The 25,388-nt window shown below is 43.4% G+C and overlaps 2 protein-coding genes across 2 annotated transcripts; both read right to left on the reverse strand.

Moving 5' to 3' along the window:
• Window positions 1-580: 580 nt before the first annotated feature.
• On the reverse strand, window positions 581-17,659 carry DDX51 (DEAD-box helicase 51). Its single transcript, XM_074973267.1, has 16 exons — window positions 17,545-17,659; window positions 15,972-16,399; window positions 15,360-15,619; window positions 14,519-14,669; window positions 12,001-12,146; window positions 11,578-11,649; window positions 11,264-11,370; window positions 10,185-10,293; window positions 9,144-9,289; window positions 8,057-8,255; window positions 7,167-7,282; window positions 6,954-7,070; window positions 3,331-3,432; window positions 2,680-2,743; window positions 1,911-2,045; window positions 581-1,179 (listed from the first exon to the last, which is right to left on the reverse strand). The coding sequence occupies exons 1-16, from the start codon at window positions 17,565-17,567 to the stop codon at window positions 1,153-1,155; spliced, it is 2,202 nt and encodes a 733-aa protein (XP_074829368.1). The 5' UTR covers window positions 17,568-17,659; the 3' UTR covers window positions 581-1,152.
• Window positions 17,660-19,020: 1,361 nt separating this feature from the next.
• Window positions 19,021-23,619, reverse strand: LOC141999175 (macrophage migration inhibitory factor). The gene is made up of 3 exons (XM_074972323.1): window positions 23,349-23,619; window positions 20,783-20,955; window positions 19,021-19,286 (listed from the first exon to the last, which is right to left on the reverse strand). Exons 1-3 carry the CDS (start codon window positions 23,454-23,456, stop codon window positions 19,220-19,222), a joined length of 348 nt encoding a protein of 115 aa, XP_074828424.1. The 5' UTR covers window positions 23,457-23,619; the 3' UTR covers window positions 19,021-19,219.
• Between the last annotated feature and the right edge of the window lie 1,769 nt (window positions 23,620-25,388).

Raw genomic sequence — 25,388 nt, forward strand, 5'->3', positions numbered from 1 at the left:
GTAGGCTCTAAAGTTTTACATTGTATAAAAAAAACTGCATTCAAAAATAAAACAGTTCTACATTTGTAAGTTCAGCTTTCATAAGGAGATTGCACTACAGTACTTGTATGAGGTGAATTGAAAAATACTATTTGTTTTGTTTTTTACAGTGCAAATATTTGTAATAAAAATAAAGTGATCATTGTACACTTTCTATTCTGTGTTGTAATAGAAATCAATATATTTGAAAATGTAGAAAAAACATCCAAAAATATTTAATAAATTTCAATTGGTATTGTATTGTTTAACAGTGTGATTAATCCCAATTAATTTTAGAGTTAACCACGTAGGTTAACTGCGATTAATTGACAGCCCTAGTAAACAGTAAAACTTCAGCATAATTAATGGTGTAATTTAGACTGATAACACTGCTGGTGTTTCCAACAGGAACTATGACCACGGGCCTGACTTGATAAAGGGGGAATAAAGGTTGGTATGAGGGACCCAGAACAACTATTAGTTCACTCTAAAAACTCCTTTACTTACTCAGAACCATCCTTTACAAGAAAACAAAACCATATTTTTTAAAGTTACTCTTTATTTCAAAATTTAAGTCATCCTTTTTCTCCACCCCCAGCCTGGAACAGTTCTTGAATTGACAGCAGTCTGCTACATACATGGTACGGCTTTTGATGCACTTTGCAGATACAGATCATGTGTCTGCAGCAAAGGAGAAGGAACAATTGTCTTTGTCGAAATGATCCACAGGCAAAGCCAAGAGGGGCCTGGCCCCATCAAATTTGATAACTGGAAGCTCCATCAGATGCACACTCTAAGAAGGTAGGATGTTCTATTTACTGTTGGCAGTTTTCAATATACCAATAGGACAGGAGAGAGCGTTCCCCTGCAAAGAATATTTGTTCAAACTGAGATCGGAGCTTTGGTGCCAGTTCCCTCAGAATGGAAGGGGGCTGTACACACTCTGTGAGGTCCACAATGCCTGTTGGCAAGGTGACAATTTAGCCTTTTGACTAGGAGGTTGGGCAGCTAATCCATCGGCTCTGGAGCTGCACTGTTACCCTGACACTTGCCATTAACAGCAAAAACGTGATAAGTCCTGGCTTTATTTCAGTGCCATGGAAAATATACATCAGTCTTCTCTCCTGGGCTCTCTCATGCTCGTTTCTGTGCTCGCTCATCCTGTTAAGACAAAGAAGGTGACTGCAGATACTCAGAGCCTGGGTCACAGGGTCACACAGCTGTGCACAAACTGTATCAAACAGGCAGAAATGCAGCTGAATTTGACACATTTTCTTTCCCTTCTCTCCACTTCCCCAGCACTGCTAAAGTCCAGAAGCTGGACACCAAAGCCATCTATTTTGCAGGGACAGGTCGCCAATCTCTTGACTTTAGTTTTAGGATTCTCCACAAAGTACTAGAGCAGGAGCTTCCCCCCAGATCAGTTACCATGTGTGACTGCTCTTACGCTTAGCTGGTAAGGACACTGATGTTCTGTTTACAGATGAAAGAACTCCTGTCTAATGGAAGGTCAGCAAATGGAACCCCTTTTCCTTGAAAGTTCAAAACGTAGCTATGCAATTTGCAAGTTGGGTGAATTGTGTCTCAAATTCTGATCTGACAGAAGGTTCAGCCTCTGCACATAGTTATTCTGTCTTCCTCCTCCCAGCCCTCAAATCCCCAGCGCACTAGAGGAAATCAACAGATCTGCAGAAAGGCAGTAAAATAAGTAATGCCTACTGTGCTTTCAACACAGGGCCCTTCTGTTCTCTACTGGCTCAAGCATCTCAATAGATCTCCAAGGTTAAGAGAAAAGACACTGAACACTAATTGACGTTCAAGTCTGCAGCAGGTTACAATGAGCTTTTTGTGCAGCTGAATTTTATACTGCAGCTCTTCACTGTTGCGGTTACCTTGACAGTTTTCTGGAGCTTGGACAGTGCTTCCTCATATTGCTGCAACAATGGATTTAAATATTCGCTCTTCACCAGCTGCTTCTCCAGATCTGGGGTGCCAGCATCCCTCAGCATCTGCAAAAACTTCCGCTCCTGTATCACAAACAGATACAGAAAATTAAGGGGAGGAGGAGACTCAGGAAAGTGGGTGCTGCCCCCTTCATCTTTTCACCACAACTGTCAGACCATGAGCCTGGGAACTGAGCAAGTCTGGGAGGCTCCATCTAGTTTGGAAATTACTAGTGAATAAACTTCACAACCAAATATAAGCTCAATTCTGAGAAGACCTAACTTTTATGCTTAAAAACTGGGTTTGCAGTCTCCCCAAACTCCTGAAGAATTCACACACGAGGCCTGGAATGCAACAGAGTTCCTGGAATGCTGGCAGGAAATCAACGGTTCATTTTCAGCACAAGATCTGGAAGCTTAGGCATACTGCTTTCAGTGTGTGAAGGGGGGCGGTGTGGCTACCTCCCTTCATGCAATGCGGTATGCAAAACTAAGAATTCATACTCAATACAGCCACGCCAGGACACCTTCACAACCAATGAAGAGTAAATAAAGTAGTGTCTATGAAAAATGTGCTGTACAGATACCACTGAAGGGAAAGTACCTGTACACAGAACTGGACTGCACGTGAATGGATGGAGGAAAATTACGTTAACCCCATCCTCCTCACCACTCTGCTGTGCTTCACTTCAGAATTGCTGCCATGACTATGACTCACCTGCACTTTCAGGAGCATGGTGAATGCTAATCCCACCTTTCCAGCTCGAGCTGTTCTTCCAACTCTGAAATCAGATAAAGGAGGCCAACCTCAATGTTGGTTTAACTGTCCATCTGCTCCCCCCTCAGCTGCAGCACATTCCTTCCCACCTTGCCCCAACAGGAGTTCTTGAAACCTGAAGAGGACTATTCAGATTATTTCTATAAGTACCATCAGTATAAGTAGGCCTCTGTACATAAACACAAAAGGTTAACATTTCAGGGTTTGATCTTCAGAAGTGCTGACCCTCCAGTCCTCACTTATTTCAACTGGAGTTGGGGCCCTCAGCGCTTCTGAAAATCAGGTCATCAGTGTTTGGGACCGTCCAGGGCAATACCCACATTTTCTATAAATTAGGCCTGGTATAGTAGGAAGCAGCCCTAATTTAGGCTGGCCTTGTGTCACTACAGTGACTCTACAGGCTTAATTTTGATTGAACAACCGCTTTCATATTGAACGAACAGCTCTATTGCAATGGTATTAAAAAACTTTTCACACCACATACATTTTTTGCGTACGTGAAGAATGCTTTAACGTCTAAAAAGCTACATCCAAAAGAGAGAGGTTATAATCCGAATTCACGTTTCTTCTTTTTATTCCTCAGCCACTCACCGGTGAATATAAGTCCTGATGAACTGAGGGGCATCATAGTTTATAACACACTTCACTCCTTTAATGTCAATCCCTCGAGCAGTGGCATCTGTGCTGATTAACCTGTTTTAAGTTTTAAAGAAAAAAAAACAAGTAGCGTTCATTTCCAGGTCTGTTGCATGGCATAAAGCCATTGCCCAATGACACTGCAAATTCTGGTAACTGGATAAGGAGCAGCTCACAATATGTTACTAATCTCCCTAATCAAGCTAGCCAGACAATACAGAGGGCTGGGTCTTTGGAGCATAAGATAGTACCACGAATCACACGACAGATTTATTAGCTATACCAGCCATATTAGACACTTGCGGGGAAAATCCATTCCAGTGATGTGCTAAGCACTTCTGGAGGATTTTTTTCTATTGACATAAACCATGACACCACTGGAGTTTCCAGCTTTGGTAGCTACAGAGGATATTAACAGCACGCTATGTGGAATTTTTAGCCAGGCGACTCCTATCAAAGTAATTGGGAGCTAAATGCCCACAAACCATATTGAAAATGCACCCAAGTGTTCATGCTCAAAGCATTCAAGACAGGACAGCCAAACAGCCACTGCAAAGAGAGGTCTGTATTAAAAAAAAATGTATTTTAATATGTTTCCCCTTTCATGAAAGGTTCTCAAGGACACTTGTCAGGCAGTGAGTACTCAGTGCCCCATCAGTATTAAAGAAACTGAAGCACATGATTAAGTGATATACCTCAGGTCACAGCAAATTAGCGACAGACCTGGGAACAAAAATCTAGACAGTTAGTCTAACAGGTTCTTGCTGTTAGATTACATTATTTTTGTTCATTATAGCCCCCGCAGTAAAGCGGCATCCATTTTCTATGATGTGCCAATAAAAACCTGATCAGCAGAAAGGCTCATGCAACTTAGCAGCTAGATTCTAAGAGGCTATTTGCACACACAAGTAGCTCAACTGTACAAAAAATTGCAATAAATGCACACAAATGCACCAGCACAATTCAGAAAATGTGAGTCTCAGGCTACGGCTACACCACAGAGCTTACAGCAGAGCAGCTGCATCACTGTAATGCTCCTAGTGCAGGTGCTCTAAACTGACGGAGAAGGCTTTTCCGTCAACTTAATTACTCCAGCTCCTGCGAGTGGCGGTAGCTATGTCAGTGGGAGAAGCTCTCCCGCCAATATAGCGCTGTCTAAATTGGTGATTATGTTAGTGTAACTTACGTTGCTCAGGGAGGGTGCTTATTTACATCTCTGAGCGACATAACTTATACCGACGTACGCTGTAGTGTTTACATAGCCTAAGCCTCCCACTCAGTTCACAAGTTGGATTTTGTAAGTTCAGTTTTGCAGATGAGTTTGTTTTATTACATACATGTTTCCACTACTCTCTCTACACTGGAAAAAGAAAAGGAGTACTTGTGGCACTTTAGAGACTAATTTATTTGAGCAAGAGCTTTTGTGAGCTACAGCTTACTTCATCAGATGCATGTAGTGGAAAATACAGTGGGGAGATTTTATATACACAGAGAACATGAAACAATGGGTGTTACCATATGGACTGTAACAAGAGAGATCAGGTAAGGTGAGCTATTACCAGCAGGAGAGCGGGGGGTGGGGAACTCCGACCAGGGGTATTCTATCTGCTACCCAAGATCCATAAACCTGCAAATCCTGGAAGCCCCATCATCTCAGGCATTGGCACCCTGACAGCAGGTTTGTCTGCCTATGTAGACTCCCTCCTCAGGCCCTACGCTACCAACACTCCCAGCTATCTTCGAGACACCACTGAGGAAACTACAATCCATCGGTGATCTTCCTGAAAACACCATCCTAGCCACTATGGATGTAGAAGCCCTCTACACCAACATTCCACACAAAGATGGACTACAAGCCGTCAGGAACTGTATTCCCGATAATGTCACGGCAAACGTGGTGGCTGGACTTTGTGCTCATCCATAACTATTTCACATTTGGGGACAATGTATACCTTCAAATCAGCAGCACTGCTATGGGTACCCGCATGGCCCCACAGTATGCCAACATTTTTATGGCTGACTTAGAACAACGCTTCTTCAGCTCTCCTCCCCTAATGCCCCTACTCTACTTGCGCTACATTGATGACATCTTCATCATCTGGATCCATGGAAAAGAAGCCCTTGAGGAATTCCACCAGGATTTCAACAATTTCCATCCCACCATCAACCTCAGCCTGGACCAGTCCACACAAGAGATCCACTTCCTGGACACTATGGTGCTAAGTGATGGTCACATAAACACCACCCTATACCGGAAACCTACCGACCACTATGCTTACCTACATGCCTCCAGCTTTCATTCAGACCACGCCACACAATCCATTGTCTACAGCCAAGCTCTACGATACAACCACATTTGCTCCAACCCCTCAGACAGAGACAAACACCTACAAGATCTCTATCAAGCGTTCTTACAACTATAATACCCATCTGCTGAAGTGAAGAAACAGATTGACAGAGCCAGAAGAGTACCCAGAAGTCACCTACTACAGGACAGGCCCAACAAAGAAAATAACAGAACGCCACTAGCCGTCACCTTCAGCCCCCAACTAAAACCTCTCCAACGCATCATCAAGGATCTACAACCTATCCTGAAGGACGACCCATCACTCTCACAGATCTTGGGAGACAGGCCAGTCCTTGCTTACAGACAGCCCCCCAACCTGAAGCAAATACTCACCAGCAACCACACAACAAAAACACTAACCCAGGAACCTATCCTTGCAACAAAGCCCATTGCCAACTGTGTCCACATATCTATTCAGGGGACACCATCATAGGGCCAAATCACATCAGCCACGCTATCAGAGGCTCGTTCACCTGCACATCTACCAATGTGATATGTGCCAGCAATGCCCCTCTGCCATGTACATTGGCCAAACTGGACAGTCTCTATGTAAAAGAATAAATGGATACAAATCAGACATCAAGAATTATAACATTCAAAAACCAGTCGGAGAACACTTCAATCTCTTTGGTCACTCGATTACAGACCTAAAAGTGGCAATTCTTCAACAAAAAAACTTTAGAAACAGACTCCAATGAGAGACTGCTGAATTGGAATTAATTTGCAAACTGGATACAATTAACTTAGGCTTGAATGAAGACTGGGAGCGGATGTGTCATGACACAAAGTAAAACTATTTCCCCATGTTTATTCCTCCCACCCCGCCATTGTTCCTCACACGTTCTTGTCAACTGCTGGAAATGGCCCACCTTGATTATCACTACAAAAGGTCCCCCTCCTACCCCGGCTCTCCTGCTGGTAATAGCTCACCTTTCCTGATCATTCTTCTTACAGTCTGTATGGTAACACCCATTGTTTCATGTTCTCAGTGTATATAAAATCTCCCCACTGTATTTTCCACTACATGCATCCGATGAAGTGAGCTGTAGCTCATAAAACCTTATGCTCAAATAATTTTGTTAGTCTCTAAAGTGCCACAAGTACTTCTTTTCTTTTTGCGGATACAGACTAACACGGCTACTACTCTGAAACCTCTACACTGGAAGTAGCATGGGTCAGTACTATAACCACCCCCCAAACACACATACACACACTCATCTGAGACACTCACAGTTGTATCTTCCCCTGTTCAAATTCCTTCAGGGTCCTCTGTCTCTCACTTGGAGTCAACCAGGAAGAGAATTCAGCTACATTCACTCCACCAAAGGCTCGAATCAGTAAGAACAATCTATTTGGAAGTGGGTGGGGAGATAAAACAGAGTCATGAATTTATCCTATTGACTGTTACAGGTACACATAGTAAGTACCCCATCAATGAACTCACCTGTGGGAAGTCTGCTTGGAGTTGGTAAAACAGAGCACCCGGGTAAATTTCATTCTCAGCACGAAATACAAGAGGAACAAAGGTTTGGAATTCAGGTTACAAGGTACATAATATTGCTGTAGGGGACAGAGAAGAAACAGTAACTTTTAAAAACGTTGCTCTTCACATGGACTCTTTCCCCAAACCTACTTGTCTGAGCTTCTTACTTACAAACACATTCACTATTACAGATAACTGATCCCACAGTGCCATCTCCTTTGGGACAAGTTATACAGGGAAGGTAGACAACACTTCAACCTCTTCAAAGGTTGAAGACAACACAGGACTGAGGTAGGAGACCTGTGTTCTAGTCTTGTCCCTGACACTGATACACGGTGCAGCGTCAGGCAAAAACAACACTGTGCCTCAATTTCCCAATCTCTAAAAGAACATAATGATGTATACTTGTCTTTGCTACATACTTTGTGATCTACCCCTGGAAAGTGTGATGTAAGTGCTATATATTACTCTTATCTTATTATCGCACTCCTTAGTGCTGATTGTGCTTCTCATCCTCTTTTAAAGGAGTATCTGTGTAAAAAAGCCCTGTTCTGAGATGAACAGGTGGAGATCCATCAACAGGTATGCATATGTAGAGCTACATATGTAGGACCTATCTGTTCTCTTAACCATTTCTCCTCCTGATCCTCAGTAATGCAAGGCTGCCTGGGGAAGAAATGCTTTTATTCATGGGATAAAATTAAGGGAAAATGTAACCCTATTTCCAGAAGCAGATCAAGCTGCTTTGAGTCTGATGTGTTCTTCAGATGTAACCTATTCACGCTCCTTCCCTGTTGGAAAGCTGCCCAGCAAGATACCTTCCATGGCTGCGAGAGGATAAACCACCTTACCGAAAGTCCCTCAGGGAGAGAGTATTTCTTTTCAGCATCCTGTTCTGTTTCTGTCCCAGCTGTGAGGGCTTGTTTCTCAGAGTAGACAGATGTGAAGAGGCGAGGCTGGTACAAGCCCAGCTGCTGCAGTTTCTCTGGGTTCCGAGTCAGTGTGGCTGAGAACAGCAACTTCTGTAGTGGTATCTGGGGACAGCAAGTGCTGAGACAGATAGCGTGCAGGCATTGAGCATTACGGCAGACAGGAGGAATGTCACATTTTACTCCTCCCCTCTAACAACATCTGAAAAATCTGAGAAGTCGTTAACTCTTCCTGGAACTCTCTTCCTGACCCAATCCACTTTCTGCAAGTCACTTTGCAACCCCCTGCCCCTTTAAGCTTGCCTATACTGCTAGTGCTCTAATTAGTTCATAAAAGCAGTTAATATCAACTAAAAAAAAACCTGTGAGCCCCCCATCCTTCCCCCAGTGCATACACCAGCTTCCCAAGTGAACAGGCAATCTTCGTGTCTTCGCCTTGGTCCTAACCCTACCTCAACCTCTCCTTCAATTTTCTCCTCCTGTTATTCTGTCTTAACCCTGTTCTGGGCAGGTAACCTGCCTGTATGTATTCTGAGAAAGGCCATGCATGTCTATGATGCTACATAGAAACAGCAACTACAGATGAATAGCTCAGGGGTGGTCCAGCAAACATTCTGCCAATCTCCTTATAGGGGAGCTGTGATAGTTCTGGAGCAACTCAGTCAGCTATAAAAACATAGTGATTGATCCTCAAAGTTTTGCACATTTTTGGTTTCTTTAATACCACCCTAATCTAGCTGGAGAAAGGATCAATAGATCCAGTTGGTAAAGTTCACTTTAAAAAGCATGGGTCAATTCCTAGCATCAGCTCTTTGCCATCTGCATTTTCAAGCCACTGAAAAACAGCAGACTTGATTAGCAGTATGTTTTCTACCTGAATGAGTATTGGAGCATACACAAAAATCAACATCCAAATGGAGCAGACAACAAAACACCAGCACTGAATAGGGACGTAACCTGGAGTCCTCCTCTGTAGTACTGATTCAGCAGAGTGCATTTTCCAAGTTACCTGGCTGCCGTTACAGGTCCCGGTTCTGTCCTCTGGAAAAGCACGTTGGTGCCAGAGTCCTCTTCGGCTCGGAACACTGCTTTTACCACTTGATGCAGCCAGTTCTGGTGCATGTCATCTATCATACGGTCAGCTTCATCTATAATCTGCACTCAGACAGAAACAGCCCTTGTTGTTAGGCTCCTTTTGGTGCTGTAGGTTTCCTCCTGCATACATTAAACCCCACTCTTTATAACAGGCAGAAGACATTTCTGCTTGGGATAAACAAATGATAGAAAGGAGAGTGCACGCGCATGCACACACACACACACTATCCTTGTGCATATGCATACATTTCTAATCAGCCAAACTACTTCGCTTAAAAAAAAAAAAAAAGCACAGTTTTAATATGGGAGCCGAATCCTACATTTGGGTCCTTGCATAGGCATCTAAATACCTGATACATAGATTCCAAGGCCAGAAGGAACCATTGTGACCATCTAGTCTGACCTCCTGTATAACAAAGAACTTCTCCAAAATAATTCCTAGATCATATCTTTTAGAAAAAGATCCAATCTTGTTTTGTTGTATTCAGTGGCCAAACCGAAGGGCAACCTTGAGTCCCATATGATAAATAGATTTGGTTTAACTTAAATCCATTGGCTAATAAACACCACGTGGCTTTAAATGACATAAGGGAAATCAGATCTCGGATACCTTGAATAAATAAGGCACCAAATAAATGTGACCCCAGTGCATACTCCGATATGCTGGTGAGTTATTATAAATTTGATAATTTACTGTGAAATCTTGGTTTTGATTGTTGAAGTTAGACCCTTTAAGTTTTATTTTTGTAGATTTTTTCCCCTCCAGGTGTTTACATAAAATGCCTTTTCTGGAGGCAGATACTAGGATTAGATGGACCAATAATCTGAATGGCATGGCAGTTCCTATACATAGATGTGTATATGCACCAGAAGTACAAAAAGATGTAGAGTAGGAATTATAGACACAAAGAGCCTTGTGATAATCAGCTCAGTAGATCTGATTGTTTTAACTCACCAGAAAGCGAAGTTGTCTCAGGCTGAACCCTGGAGTCTGGTCAATATGATCCACAAGTCGTCCAGGTGTGGCCACAATGATATCAGCCAGACTGCAGTAACCCATCACTCTGAAAAGACAAAATGTCCTGTCACCCAGCTGCTTCCTGCTGTGCACAGTATAGTGAGGTCAATGTAACATGTTCCTGTGACCAACCAGTACCTGGTTGTCTTTTTTTCGCTTTCCTTTCTCACTTCACTTAATTGAGGAATAAGAAGTCAAATATATCATTTACATTAAAGAACGTGTATGTAGGATACTCGAGGCCATGCTTTGCTCTGGAGAGCTGAGATGGAGAACTAGCTTATTTCAGACAGATTTGGAGAATGTTTCATGGTTAAATAATTGGAAATTATCTGGTGTGTAACCCTTTTTTTAGCCAGTGTTATAATGTGGGCTGCAGGCCATCACCATTGCCCCAATCCCAGGTTCTCTTAGAAGCAGGTATGTCTGTGTTGGAGAACCTAATTGCGAAGATAAAATAAGAGGACAGAACTGAAACCCAGGCCGAACAAACAGCAAACCTACAAAGCAGCCACAGGAGAACAAAAGAATTTCCTGGGGCAGTGGTTAAAAAACCAATCAGCTCCGAAAAGAGACAGATCTTATAACACCAGAAAGCACGAAGTGCTAAGGATTCCAGTAAGGAGGGACATCCTCCACCCTTCCAATTTCATGACCAGTTTGATTCCTGAAGGTGCAACTGACAGACATAGCCACTTCTTCCCCTACCCCCGAGTGGGGCTGCTGATCCCAAGGACAGACTCTATTGCGTAAATAGCAGTTCATACTCAAAGTCACAGGTAATGTGTTTCTATCCTACTAAAGCTAACAAAACTTTAGAAAAATGCTGCTCCTAGCATTCTGGCAAGCAGAGATTTTAAACAATATCCAGTATATGAACCTAGTGTTCAGAAAAACTAACGTGATGCAACCTAACACGTGATGCAATAGCCTACACTTCAACCTCTCCATGCACTGAGATAAGGGGTTGAGACATTTGAGCTGTAAAACATTATCCAAAAGCATATTTAACCTACGTTCTCTGGACAAGAGTCTCCTGCTCCTTCCTGAAAGATTTCTGCCCAGTAACCAAAACAACCTTCAGACCTGTCCCATCAGTGTAGATGTTGAATACTTTACTCACCTGCAGAGGGGAGATGGGATTTGTTAGCTACTTTGACAGTTGTTTATGACAATGCTTTCTGTTATGTTCACCAGCATCAAACCCAGTTAGTCTTCAACCTACTTCACATGGTAGAAATCACATGTGTTCGGGCAGTGGGTTTAAAGCACCAGCCTTTCACTTGACTTAAATTCAGCTTAGAGAAAGGAAGGAAAAAAAGTCTCTTACCTGCTGTGCCAGTTCTTTGGTGGGCAAAACTGCCAGAGCTCGCACCTGGCAAACCACTCGTTGTAACAGAGCCTGCCAAAACAAAGGCCATATGAGCACTTGAAAGCTAGTGGGGTCTCTGTGCCCAGTCTGGGCAAGTGGGCGGCATCCTCATAATCCCCCAACATTTACTAATTCATTTATTCCCCGCGGTCTTCCTCAACTCCTCACATTATGTTCTTTGGCCACGAAAGCTGGATGGGGCACTGAAGTTAATGGGAATTGTATCTAGGCAACTCTGCAGTTCTAAGCCTCAGTGCTTTTGTTGGTGTTTCTTCCTGACTTTCTTACCTACCTCAAGAGGCTTCCATTTTACAGCCCTGCTGAGAAACAAAGGCAACTGTGGCCCTCTCTGTTACAACTCTACACCTTGGCTAAACTCACCTGTACCACAGGGATGACGAAAGACAGTGTTTTACCACTGCCTGTAGGGGCCGAGACACAGATATCGCTGGGCTGGCATCCTCCCCTCCCTACCAAAAAGCCACTGGATGCACTCTCCAAAATGGCAGGAATCACCTCCCCCTGAACTGAACAAAAGGAAAATGAGGATCAGTAAAAAGCAACAACCTGGCCAAAGTCTATCCGTCAAATGCTATTAAAAACTGTACAATGTCATCTCTTTCTGTGACTTGGAAAGCCTTGTGTTCTCCCTGCTGTTAAGTTAGGTTTTCTGGTGCAAATATGGAAGATCTAGAGTTCAAAAGAGCTCTTCACTACTCAAGGGGAACCCAATTCATTTTGGAAGCTGTTTCACATCTTTTCATCAGGGTCTTTTTTAACGGGCTATAAACAAAAGATTAAATCAATTTATTGATTCTGAAAGTGAGCCCTGACTAGATCTAGGCAATGATTATGTGGGTTTCCCTATACAAGTAATTCAGCTGTCCCTAAATCCGAACTTAGCACCTCCTTGTAGCTCATTATATATTTTTTTCTTGTTTGCCTATGTATCAAGGTGATGAAAGTGTGAACAGAATGATCTTAGGCAGGAGTTTAACAAGAATAACCACATAACTATTTAGTATTTTTTAAAATCTTCCTTTCACTGGGAGACAGCACAGAGTCTGTTCCTTCAAGGCTGAGGGCAGCTGTGTACTCTCTGCCTAAAAAGATGGTTCTTACTCTCAACTGGAGCTAGTCCTGCAAGGGGCTAAATGCTCCCAACTCACGTCAACTTCAGTAGGAGCTGATGGTGCCCAGCTTCCTGTAGCTCTGGGTCCTTGAGGAGACGTTACAAATGAAGCAAGAGCAAATTATTCAGGACAAAAGCTTTGACTGAAACCTGTGACTTCTCTCCCTTCTCCTTCGGAGAGCTCTGGCTTATTAGCCAGCTTTGAACTAAATATCCACTAACAAATCATCTATGAGCCTCTTCCTCACAGCATATTATGGTTTAGCTTTTTCTTGATTAATAGTATAAAACTATTTACATGGACAGTACAAGCAGTAAATGATTGAACTTATTTCCTGCCAGTGTATACGATAAACTGAACACAGGGGTTTCTGGACCTCAAAGTATAAGAATCTGTGATTGACATAAGGAGAGTAACTGAGGATAGCATACCAGCAACTCATTACACTCTGCTATATGTTCTAGCACAGCAAAATATTAAACAGTGAAATAATTTAAAATAGAAAACGTCTGAGCTAGAGCTGCAGTCCTTTGATGGTCTTCTGATGCAGACTAAGACCTGATAAATCCAGATCACAGATGTAATTAGTTAAATCTTTAAAAGTGAAAGGTTAATGCATTAACCCATTGTAATAATTCTACGTTTGTTTTCATTCCTTTGTCTTAATCAAATCAACAATGTGCAACATACATGCTACCAATAAGACCTTCCAGTAGAGATTTTATAGAGGTTTGTCCCTACCTAGCCTATGTCAGAACCTCTACAGATACACAGGAATACCTCAGCTCCACCTCATATCCAAGTATGGAACAGCAAGTTTTTTCTAAGATGGATCAGTCTGTGACACTGAGGTGTGCTATTACCAGCAAAGGGGGGTGGGGGGAGAGGGCTGGGGTGTGTGTGTGTGAAACCTTTTGTAGTGATAATCGAGGTGGGCCATTTCCAGCAGTTGACAAGAACGTGCCCACCTCGATTATCACTACAAAAGTCCCGTGTCGCCGTCGCCGCCGCCCCCCCCCCCCCCCCGAAGGAGGGAGTCTACATAGGCAGACAAACCTGATGTCAGGGTGCCAATGCCTGACATGATGGGGCTTCCAGGATTTGCAGGTTTATGGATCTTGGGTAGCAGATAGAATACCCCTGGTCGGAGTTCCCCACCCCCCGCTCTCCTGCTGGTAATAGCTCACCTTACCTGATCACTCTTGTTACAGTCTGTATGGTAACACCCATTGTTTCATGTTCTCTGTGTATATAAAATCTCCCCACTGTATTTTCCACTACATGCATCCGATGAAGTGAGCTGTAGCTCACAAAAGCTTATGCTCAAATAAATTTGTTAGTCTCTAAGGTGCCACAAGTCCTCCTTTTCTTTTTGCAGATACAGACTAACACAGCTGCTACTCTGAAACCTGTCATATAGGTACCTAATTCTTCTCTCCATCCAGCTCTGGTAGTGAAGATGACTGGTCCCTAAGTAACCACTTTATATATTGGTTTAAATTAATTTAAAGTTAACAAATCCACACCACACTGGCTAAAGTATCATATTCTTGTCAGCTTTTGGGAAATTTTGGAATTTGTTTCCACCACCCCCAAAAAAATCACTTATCTCAAGCATGCCCCAGAGCCCTGATTTTCTAGTAAGTTCTTTATATCATACACAAACACAGAACATGAGCAGTTTGAATATTGGAGAAGTTAGCTGATTAAAAAAAAAAAAAAAAGAGAGAGAGAGAGAGAGAGACCAAACAAAATATTAAAGGTACCTGGGAAAAAAGACTCTATTCCATTCATTTGCAGCTTCTTTAGCAGTTTGGGATGGATTCCTGGAACCTCCTGGATTGGAACTAGGTTCTGTTTTATGTGTTTATGGACCAGCTTGGGTTGAGCTAGCCACTGTGGTAGGATGGGCTGAACCTGGAAACAAAAAGTGAATGAATCCTGAAATAGAGATTCTCAGCAATTGGCCTGAAGTTGAAGTTCCTTTAATCCAGGGGAAAAAGTTAGTGTAACACAATCAGTAACTAATTAGTATTCAGTATTTTAAACATAATTATTGGGGCAAGATTTTATGCACTCAGACTTAAGAGGATATGAACTTTTCTGTAGAAAATGTTAACATTCTCTCAAAGTAACACACAAGCAGCAAGTTACAGGCTTGAAGATAGGCCAAAACTGTGCATCTCTGCACTTGTACAATTAAAAGTTTAGTATCTGCACAAAGAGTTTTCAGGATTGGGACCTGACACACTGACCATACCATTAAAAAATGAAAAACAGTAAAACATTTGAAGAGCAAATTGAAATGAAAGGGCAGTCAACCATGTATTATTATACATCAGGATTACAGTCAGCATTGTTTTAAATTTATCAAGCAGATGGTATAGTCAGTAACACTATTTTATCTTTTGTGTAAGACTCTTGTTTAAAATATACTTTATCCTTTATAGGGAAAAAAATTATTTATTTAGAAAGGCTAGTAATCTCTGTATTAACTAAATGACTTCTACCATAAAGCCTGACAATGCTACTTATAAAGCATGTTAGAATACTCCTTCTCTCACCCAAATAACACAATCAGAACAAAATCCCTGGCCAGTTGGTTACCTTCTGCACTGCTCTTTTGTCATACCCTCCCAGAACCAACAAACTAGAGGGTGGAGGTGTTGCTTTTTCATTCAAAGTAGGTATCCACACTTGCTCCTTTGTGCTTTGATTCCCTTTCACTTCTTCACTACTGTCTTTCTCAGCAATTTCAGCTCCATTTGTCTCAATTTCTGTTGGAATGTCCCTCTCCTTCTTCCTCGCAGCTTGGTGTCTCTTCAATTTACTTTTATTTTCCTGTTGTCTATTGTTTTCGTCAGGATCTGAAATATTGGTAGAAGGAATAAAATGCTAAAAATGAGACAGAGGAACAGATTAAAAAACTGTAAGTATTTTTACTAATTAGGCTTTCTAGGATCTAAAAATCCACTTACATTCTCATCTCTCTTTCCAATCCTAAGGTTGATGTAGCTCTAACTGCCCTCTGATACCGTTAAATCAGTGGTTAACTTTCCATACTTATGTGCATGCCCCCCTACTCTCACACACCAATTTTCAGGTTCCAGTTGTAAACCAGACCCAGAAGGTCAGAATTTTGCACTTTCTTCTAAAATAAAAAATAATTTGACATTGAATTTTAACAATTAAATCCTACACTTTCAGTTTTGCTTTCACCTGCTTCAATTTTCTTTTGAGGTAGACTTGATTTTTTCCCATTTTCTTTCTTTTTCTTCTTAGCTGGAATGTAGCCATTGGCAGCCTCACCAGCTAGGCCAGAATCTGCCCCTGCTGAAGGCTTCTCAGAATCACTGCTCACTTGGTGGTTCTTCTTCAGCTTTTTTTCCCCTTCTCCACAGGAACCCTCACCACTGTGTCCTCTCTTCCTCTTTTTTGCCTCTCTCTGTGATTCATTTTCAGAATCAAATCCAGAGTTTTTGAGCTTTTGGTGGAGTTCATTTTCTGTTTTCTTTTGTTTTAACTCATCAGAAGGCAAAGGCACCTGCTGCTGCTTTTTCAGTTGCCTGGCTCTAGCTTGTTCCCGCAGCCGTTCTAACAGGGCCTGTGACCGGTCCTCAGTAGCATCGTCCTCACCGCCAAGGTATCTGAATATTTCACAAAGAAAACGCTTTAAACATACCACAGCAAGCACTACAACAAGGCTGTAACCACCCTTTTCACATTTTTACTGGCAGAGAAAAGGCAACAAAATTCAGTTTCACAGTCAACTAGATATCATAAGAAGGCACAATAATCTAGGCCAGTGGATCTCAATCTTTCCAGACTACTGTACCTCTTTCAGGAGTCTGATTTGTCTTGCATACCCCTCAAGTTTCACCTCACTTAAAAACTACGTGCTTGCAAAATCAAACATAAAAATACAAAAAAGTGTCAAAGCGCACTATTACCAAAAAATTGTTTACTTTCTCATTTTTACCATATAATTATAAAATAAATCTATTTGAATATAAATATTGTACTTACATTTTAGTATATAGAGCAGCATAAACAAGTAATTGTATGAAATTTTTGTTTCTACTGACTTCACTAGTGCTTTTAATGTAGCCTATTGTAAAACCAGGTAAATATCTAGATGAGTTGATGTACCTCCGGGAAGACCTGTGTACCTCCAGGGGTACATGTACCTCTGATTAAGCAGCACTGCTCTAGTCTACATCTTTGTAGCCAATTAAGAGTACTTCCTTTTGTAATCTTGTATTAACCATGGTAACGCAGCCATTTAAACCAAAGTCTTATGACCCCAGAGAAAATATTGAAAACATGACACAGGTGCAGCCTGACGGCTCCAAAAGCTGACAGCAAACCACAAGAACTCATGATTTAAGACGATCTCAGGATTTTTAAGACAATCTCGTGATTCTGGGGGGCTGCTTTGCATGTTTGGGTCGGGAATGGGGTGGATCCCCCCCATACACAGTTTGAAATACGATTTCATGTAACGTGGATGAGTTGCAGGAGTAACGCTGCGTTACGAATCCCTGCCCAGCCTGGCAGAGCAGCAACGCCCCCGACACCGGCTCTCGGCGGAGCCCGTCTCCTCCACACCCGCGGGACGCCCACCACAGGCCCCAGCAGCGCCGCCCCTCCCCCGACACACGTGGGCCTGTCTGCCGCCGCCGCCGCCTGCTCGTGCTCTGCTCCACGCGCCGCGCCCTCCCGCGGGCTCCGTTCTTCTCCCGACCGCCCCAACCCAACCCGAGCTCTCTCTCTCTCTCTCTTTCCCGCTTACCTGTTGATGAGGAAAAGCGCCATGCTACTGCAGCCCCACTTCCGGATCCTGCACCCCCACCTCCCCGCTACGGGCGCTCTCAGATGACGTCAGCCGGCGCAGTAGCTACGCTTGCGACTGAGATTTGCACAGCTAGAGCCCGGCGGCCGCCATCGCCCCCTACAGCCTCGGAGGCGCGAAGAGGCGGCGGGTGCCTTTGGGCAGCTTAGCCTGGCTCCAGGCTATGGCCAGGCCGGGCTCCACCCTCGGCCCCGTCTGGCAGGGGCAGTTGTTTAATCTGCTTCGGGCTCTGGCCTGTCACAGAGCGTACGGGTTACTGGGCCAGGCCCCAGCCAGGGCGTCTCCCCTGAACAGCCCCCTCCTCGCCGTTGGCCCAGCCACACCTCAGCTGGCAGCCTGCTAAGGCACAGGCTGGTCACCCCCGCACAGCACCTGCCAGGGTCTGGGGCTGGGCGGCAACAACAGCGAGTAGCACCAGGGGCCCTGCCCGAGTCCTCGGCTGCCCAGGAGAGCCTGCCCGCACCAGGCTTTACTCAGCAACCCTTCCGAGAAGGGATCATCCTTTGTATCGGCTTCCGACGGGCAAGTGAAATACGCTGGGACTGGTGTCCCTAGCCTCTGTTTGTCAGAGGGTGGAGATGGATGGCAGGAGAGAGATCACTTGATCGTTACCTGTTAGGTTCACTCCCTCTGGGGCACTTGGCATCGGCCGCTGTCAGTAGACAGGCTACTGGGCTGGATGGACCTTTGGTCTGACCCAGCATGGCTGTGCTTATGTTCCTATGCCTGCTCAAGCCAATGGGCAAGTAGAATTTTGCAAGGCATGTGCCACTGCCAGCTAAAGAACATTCTTGTGCACCTACCCAGCCAATGAGCATGTGTACAGGTGAGAGAGTTAGACACAGATTTGAACATTGCCCCTACAAAATGGGCACTGAAAGGACACCTGGATTACAATGCATTTAAGATTTACCTTCATGCGCTACACAATATGGAATTAAAAAGGAACAAAGAAATGTGCTACATTCATTTTGATTGCTGGTGAATGCTCTATACTTAAAGCAGATTTCTTAACTGAACAAATCCTCTGATGTGACTCCCTTCCCCTGAAATCCCAAGGATGGCAAGGCAGCCTCCACAGAAATGCCAGGAGCTGGCAGCCATTTCATTTTCTTAATTTTGAAAGGCAGCAATATTACTCTTCCAAGCATCATAAGATTGTGCATGTATTTACAAGTCTTGTGTAAATACATGCCCAGTCCTACGATGTTTGAAAGAGTAAGAGCTCATTCGAACCACCACTGGTGCCAGTCATCAATCTGAATCATTTGCACTTTGAGTCATTGAAAACTAATATGACTTATTTGGCCTCATCCTTGTTCCTAGGACACAGTGGTTCAAAGAGACAGAAAAACACTTGTTTTGTTAGGCTAGCCAAACTCCCTCCCCGATCCTAGAGGAAGAGCTCACGCCATGCCACTTCTAAATCTTTATTATTTATTTTCTACATATAGAAAACAAAAGGAATGTTAAACAGTCATGTGAACACACTAGCAAGGAACCGTCATCCGTGACAGTGCACAAAATGCAGGGAAGGGCAATTTGTGCCATGGTCTGCTAATAGGCAGGAGATGTGCAGGTCCAGGAATAGCCTCTTTGCTCACACGGGAGTGCCCTATTGGAAGGTGGAACCATTCCAGCCCACATTAGCAGCATTCATGTCATAATAGTTGATGTAGACTCTGTTTAAAAAAAAAAAAAAAAAAGGTAGAAATGTTGACCATGACAAATGTTAGATGCTTAGTGCATGAAAGCTATCCATTATTACTTGTATAGGAAACCGGGGGAGGGAAGAGAAGGGGAAGGAATATCACTCCCCCTCCTACCCTCCAAGGGATGTGGTTTCACATTTCCATTTTTAATTTTTAGAAAAGCTAGCAAGATCTTTACCAGTAAATTTTGGCTTAAGCCCAGAAGCTGCACCACCCACAAATTCCCTCCTCCAATACTTTACCAAGCACTGGAAAGCTGGGTTTGCCAAGGCTCGCAACCTCCAGCACACTGCCTTTTCTTTCTTGCATTTCCAAGCTCTTAGTTAAAAACACGTCATTTTAGTGACATGTCTGGAACTGCAGGAGAGATCAAAAGGTTTGAGCTCTTTTGAGTACTGCAACCTTTTGCCAAAACCAAATGGACTCTCCTGGCTGCCTGCAGCTCCCTGCTTCTCCAGGCATAGGCAGCAGCAGCTTCCTCCTGCTGTTTGCCACTGAGCACAGCTGCTCTACTCCCTTGCTGGCTGACAGAACTGCAGCTGTTTGCCAAGTGCCTGCATTCTTCTGGGTCCCCAATCTGCCCAATGATCTCCCTTCATGCCCCCCAAAAAAGGGGGGGAGGGGCCCAATGAATATTATACATATGTTCATCATATTTCACCCTAACCCCTGAGGGTCAGATTATACTGCATTAGTCAGCCATTTGGGATTAGAATTAGTCTATTAGCCAAGTGGTTCTCAACCAGGGACCCGGAGAGGTCTTCCAGTGGGTACATCAACTCATCTAGATATTTGCCTAGTTTTACAATAGGCTACATAAAAAGCACTAGTGAAGTCAGTACAAACTAAAATTACATATAGTCAATGATTTGTTTATACTGCTCTATATACTATATGCTGAAATGTAAATTCAATATTTATATTTCAATTGATTTTATAATTATATGGTAAAAATAAGAGAGTAAGCTATTTTTCAGTAACAGTGTACTGTGACACTTTTGTATTTTTATGTCTAATTTTGTAAGCAAGTAGTTTTTAAGTGAGGTGAAACTTGAGGGTACACAAGACAAATCAGACTCCTGAAAGGGATACAGTAGTCTGGAAAGATCGAGAGCCAGCCTGAACCACATTAATCCAGAAAAAGCCAATTAATGGCACCAGCACACACCTTTCAGATTTTAGAACAGTTGTAACTCCCTACTCAAAATAGATTCAGTTCTTTAGTAAAAGGCTTGCATGATGAAGGACTTTTTCAGTTAGGAGTCTTATGAAAGAGCCATATTTGCAGTATTTTACTGAAATAAAGCTGAAAAAAAAAAAAAACCACCCTCAGGTGTGTGTGTGGGGGAAAAACAACACCTCAGGTGCGAAAAGCAATAACAGACAACCAGAGAGCATAATAAAGAATCCAAAAAAGTAATTTTAGATAAGCGGTTAACTGGAATGTCACTCTGGTGCAGCCTTACCTGTCTGCAGGTATGTGCAGCTGTTTAGTGAGCAGGTCACATAGCAGCTTGGTATAGCTCTTGTTCTGCTGCCCTCCTATCTTGCCAATGCTGTGAAGGCTGCAAAGGGCACAAGGATCGGTGGAGCCCCCAAAGGACATAAGCTGATCAGCTGCAATGTGCACAGCTATGTACTGTGAAACAAATCAACAACCAGTGATCAGGTAATATTCCACGCTCTCCTGATGTGCATTTACTGGGAATCCAGAGAGCAGGCTTGTTTTCTGGAATTAGCTACTGCAAGCACAAATGGTGTTTATTCATACACATTTCTAAAGCATCCACTACAGTAGTACAGTACCTTGGTCAGACATGTAGTGATTTAGCTCCCCAGCTTACATTTTTTCCTTTTTTTAAATAATTCTGTAATTTTTTAAATAAAGACATCAACCACCTCCTGCAAAGGTGTGGTGATCCTTCTCATTGAGACTCGTGCCTGCATCCAACTCGCTGTCTAGCCAGCTGATGTTTAGCCATTGGTGAGGGCTGTAATTGTTGGCTTCCACACAAGTTGTAAGCAGGTGCACATCCCGGGGGCCATTGACCAGTCAGATTGCTCCCATAAATCTATAACATTTCAAGGCATCTGCGGTCTAGTAGATTTAGCACAGGACAGGGAGTCAGGAGGACTCTGTTGTCTTGCTTGCTCTGCCACCGATTCACTGGTGGTGTGTACACTAGCCTTTTTTGTTCACATTTCACACTGGTACAACTCCAGTAGTGTGACCGCAACTCATGGAACTGCAACTCATGCTGATGGAGAAAGACCATTGGCATTTTGGCCACCTCATCTCCTAACCCTGCTCAGGGGCCTGTTAAGATGACTGGGTGATCAAAACACTAATGGGCTGTCTACTCTGATACTCCCAGAGCTTTAGCTCCCATTATAGTAGCACAAGTGGGAAATTTAAAAGATAATGCTAGCATTGATAATAGCCGCTGTATGACCTTGGGCAAGCCACTTAGCTTCTCTACACATCTGTTAAGTGGAGCCACATACCCATGTTTGTAAAGTGATTTGAGAGCTATGGGGACCAGGAGCCTCTCTATGTGCTAGATAGTAGATAAACATTTTTCTGACTGAATAGGATTTGAAACTGTATTTATTTTTAAGATGAATTTTCTGCAGCTACCTGGGACTGTCACACTCTCTCTTACCCATTGCTGCCCTCTATGCCAGAAGGTTTTTCCAACCCACTGGGCCTCACTGCAACCCAAATGAGCAAGGGAAAAAAGTGACTTCACATAGCATTAGTCTTCTGTACACATCATTCTTTAATAGCAAAGGCCCACTTAGATCCGGCTTTTGTGGACATCAGTAGAGAAAAATACTTGTAGGGTGACCAGATGTCCCGATTTTATAGGGACAGTCCCAATATTTAGGGCTTTTTCTTATATAGGTGCCAATTACCCACCACCCCCAGCCCCGATTTTTCACACTTACTATCTGGTCACCCTAAATACTTGGTGAGAAGAGCTTGCCAGGTTAGTATGAAACACAATATATTTGCATGATGAATATTCCTAATCTATACACCCATTACAGTGAAGACCTACCTATTCTAACAGAACAGTTCCCTCCCACAAACACAACTACGGTAAACAGAGCTATCTCAAAAAGAAAAGGAGTACTTGTGGCACCTTAGAGACTAACCAATTTATTTGAGCATAAGCTTTCGTGAGCTACAGCTCACTTCATCGGATGCATACTGTGGAAAGTATAGAAGATCTTTTTATACACACAAAGCATGAAAAAATGGGTGTTTATCATACACATTGTAAGGAGAGTGATCACTTTAGATAAGTTATTACCAGCAGGAGAGTGGGGTCGGGGGGAAAGAAAACCTTTTGTAGTGGTAAACACCCATTTTTTCATGCTTTGTGTGTATAAAAAGATCTTCTATACTTTCCACAATATGCATCCGATGAAGTGAGCTGTAGCTCACGAAAGCTTATGCTCAAATAAATTGGTTAGTCTCTAAGGTGCCACAAGTACTCCTTTTCTTTTTGCAAATACAGACTAACACGGCTGTTACTCTGAGAGCTATCTCATTTGCTTTTCTAGAAGCTAAGCATGCGAGAACCCACTCCTGCACCTAAAGAACCAACACCCTGGCCTTGCCCACGAGGGAGACGGGCTTCATTGTGCAGTGTCACTTCTACATATTGGTCAGACGCACATTCACTTATTCCATTGGCAGAGGAGGAGAAGAAACCAACTCCCCCTCCCCCGGGCCATGCCAGCAAGCCTCCATGTGCTCACTCAGTCCTTCCACCCTGTCTCGCTGCACTCCCAGGCGACCGACTGACCTCAAAGCCGCCTGCAGCAGCAGAAATTAGAGGTCTCCCTTTTACACGAAGACTCATTTCCGTTTCCTCTAGGCTAGAAAGGAAGCATCCAGGAGAACAGCACCAAGGATTCAGGCTAACTACGACGTCCTTACGTTGTACAGTTTGCTCTTCCTGCATGCAAGTTACCTACATGCCCCTGGGGGTGGGAGGAGGAGGGTTACCCCCCTGAACTCACCTGGGCAGGCTTGCCTGTAGCCTTTGCTAGCTGCTGGGTGATCTCCCCAGTCAGGCTCTCGGGCACTGCATCCTTGCTCACGTTGGTGTTAACAACAAACATGGGCATCTTGAATCCTTGCAAAGAACTTTCCCTTTCTACTAAATCGTTAATCTCAGCCTGTAGCTGCTTCCGCGGCGGCGGCTGCTGCTGCTGCAAAATGGAGCTGAAGAGAAGAGAGCCTGCAGCAAGTCCCTCTCGCTGTGCTCTGCAATGCTGCTCATGTGATCTGTGCCGGACCAGATTCTTAAAGGGACCGCAGCACTCAACAACTGGGGCTGCTGTCTGCAGATAATTTTGGCAACTAAACATTCAGTTAAAGCGTATTCCTGGTGCACCTACTGGGTTTAATGTGTGTATAGTTTCCCCTCTCCCCTAGATTCCCTACAGAGTTCTTCCCATTTCTTCCTTTGCTCAGTCATTTGCTTTACTATATTATTAGTAATTAATTATTATTATTATTATTAAATATTTATCTTATGGCAACATTCAAAGGCTCTCGTAAGGATTTGATACCCCTTTGTGCAGGGCACTGTACGAACATAGGCCCCGATCCTGCAAAGACTTATGCTTATGAATGGTCTCACTGATTTCAATGGGACTATTCATGGTGGTAACGTTAATCACTGGTATTTTTGCAGGATGGGGCCAAAGAAAAGACACAACTCCTACCCTGAAGATGAGCTTTTATTTGCAAATAAATGGCATCCCTCTGCATTTTTTGATATAAATGTGTATTTGGCTTTGTCTGGTTTTTTCGCGTCACATAATGCAAACCATGGTTTAGATCTGTGTTGCTGGCATAAATTAGTTCTTCAATGCTTCTCCTTTGCTTTTCACTGTTAAATAGACAATGATCCATTTCTTCTCAGTGCTATGATTCCCATACCATGTTTTCTTGTTTGAACTGAATTACGCAGAAGTGGTCTATCTAATCCTGGCTCATGAATGAAGTGGAGCTACTTCATATAGAGGCCAAAGGCTGCTTGAGTGATAAGCCCTCTGCTGGGCTGTGTGCTGTGATGTACATAGATTGCCCTGGACCTTGTGTAATCATTACTTCAGCGCAAAGAGAGTGTAAAATGCTGCTAAATCAGAATGGTAGCAATTTGCACTGGTTAAATGACCTTCAAAATAGAGGGCAACAGAGAATCAGGTTCATAACCTCCTCCAGCCTGGCCTACACACACACACACACCCACACACACATACAAGAACAATTGAAAAATTACTTGGTTCTTATATTTGTAGAAAACCAGCCAATATGTAAATAATGACACAACTGAGCATAGACACCGGCTAATGTACCTAGAGTAATGGTCCAGAAAAACAGTATACAATAAATAATGAGATGGCAGGGTCTGGGTCAAGAACATGGGGAATGTTTTAAAATGTTTTAGTAATGCTATTTTTAAAAAGGACACACTGTCCCTATTATTCCCTGCAATTGCATAAATCATTCTCCCTCCCTGCTCCCTCACCTCCAGCGTGCTGAGGGATTGCAGGAATGGAAGGGTGTTGGTTCTGGGAATTCCTGCAATACAGGGGATCATGCCGCAGCGAGTGACTGCACCCCAGCCGTTCTCACATACCTTCCCTGGCCTGCCAACCCCAAAACTACAGAACCCCAGCCATCCTGCAGTTCTTGCATGGAGAGTATCTATGGTCTCTGGTGATGCTGTGGAAGTACTCTTCTTCACTTTGGCAGGTTTGGGGGGAGGTTTCCCCTGCACAATGGAGGGCAATATTTGGCCCTCTATTTGGATCTCAGATAAAGGGCTTGCATGTTCACTAAAGCTGCCCATGTGCATGTGTAACTGACCTGGAGTGTATATATGTTACACATACACACAATTTTAATCATTCATTTTTGGATACACAGCATGCATTTTAAGATGTGACCTGTGCCTTTTATTCTTTCCTAAGCATCACTACACACAGTAGACCCTGAGAGTTATGAACACCAGAGTTACGAACTGACCAGCCAACCACACACCTCAT

The sequence above is a fragment of the Natator depressus genome, chromosome 15 (genome assembly GCF_965152275.1).
Source record: "Natator depressus isolate rNatDep1 chromosome 15, rNatDep2.hap1, whole genome shotgun sequence".
Taxonomy (NCBI): domain Eukaryota; kingdom Metazoa; phylum Chordata; order Testudines; family Cheloniidae; genus Natator; species Natator depressus.

Excerpts from the sequence above, each read along its gene's own strand:
- DDX51 (XM_074973267.1), bottom strand. The coding sequence starts at position 17,567 with ATGGCGCTTTTCCTCATCAACAG. Across the intron at positions 11,371-11,577 it reads CCAAAGAACTGGCACAGCAG|GTGAGTAAAGTATTCAACAT; the intron begins GTAAGAGACTTT and ends TCCCCTCTGCAG. Across the intron at positions 7,071-7,166 it reads TCCAAGCAGACTTCCCACAG|ATTGTTCTTACTGATTCGAG; the intron begins GTGAGTTCATTG and ends ACTTCCAAATAG.
- LOC141999175 (XM_074972323.1), bottom strand. The coding sequence starts at position 23,456 with ATGCCCATGTTTGTTGTTAACACCAACGTGAGCAAGGATGCAGTGCCC. Across the intron at positions 20,956-23,348 it reads CTACAGGCAAGCCTGCCCAG|TACATAGCTGTGCACATTGC; the intron begins GTGAGTTCAGGG and ends TTTGTTTCACAG. Across the intron at positions 19,287-20,782 it reads CTGCACATACCTGCAGACAG|AGTCTACATCAACTATTATG; the intron begins GTAAGGCTGCAC and ends TTTTTTAAACAG.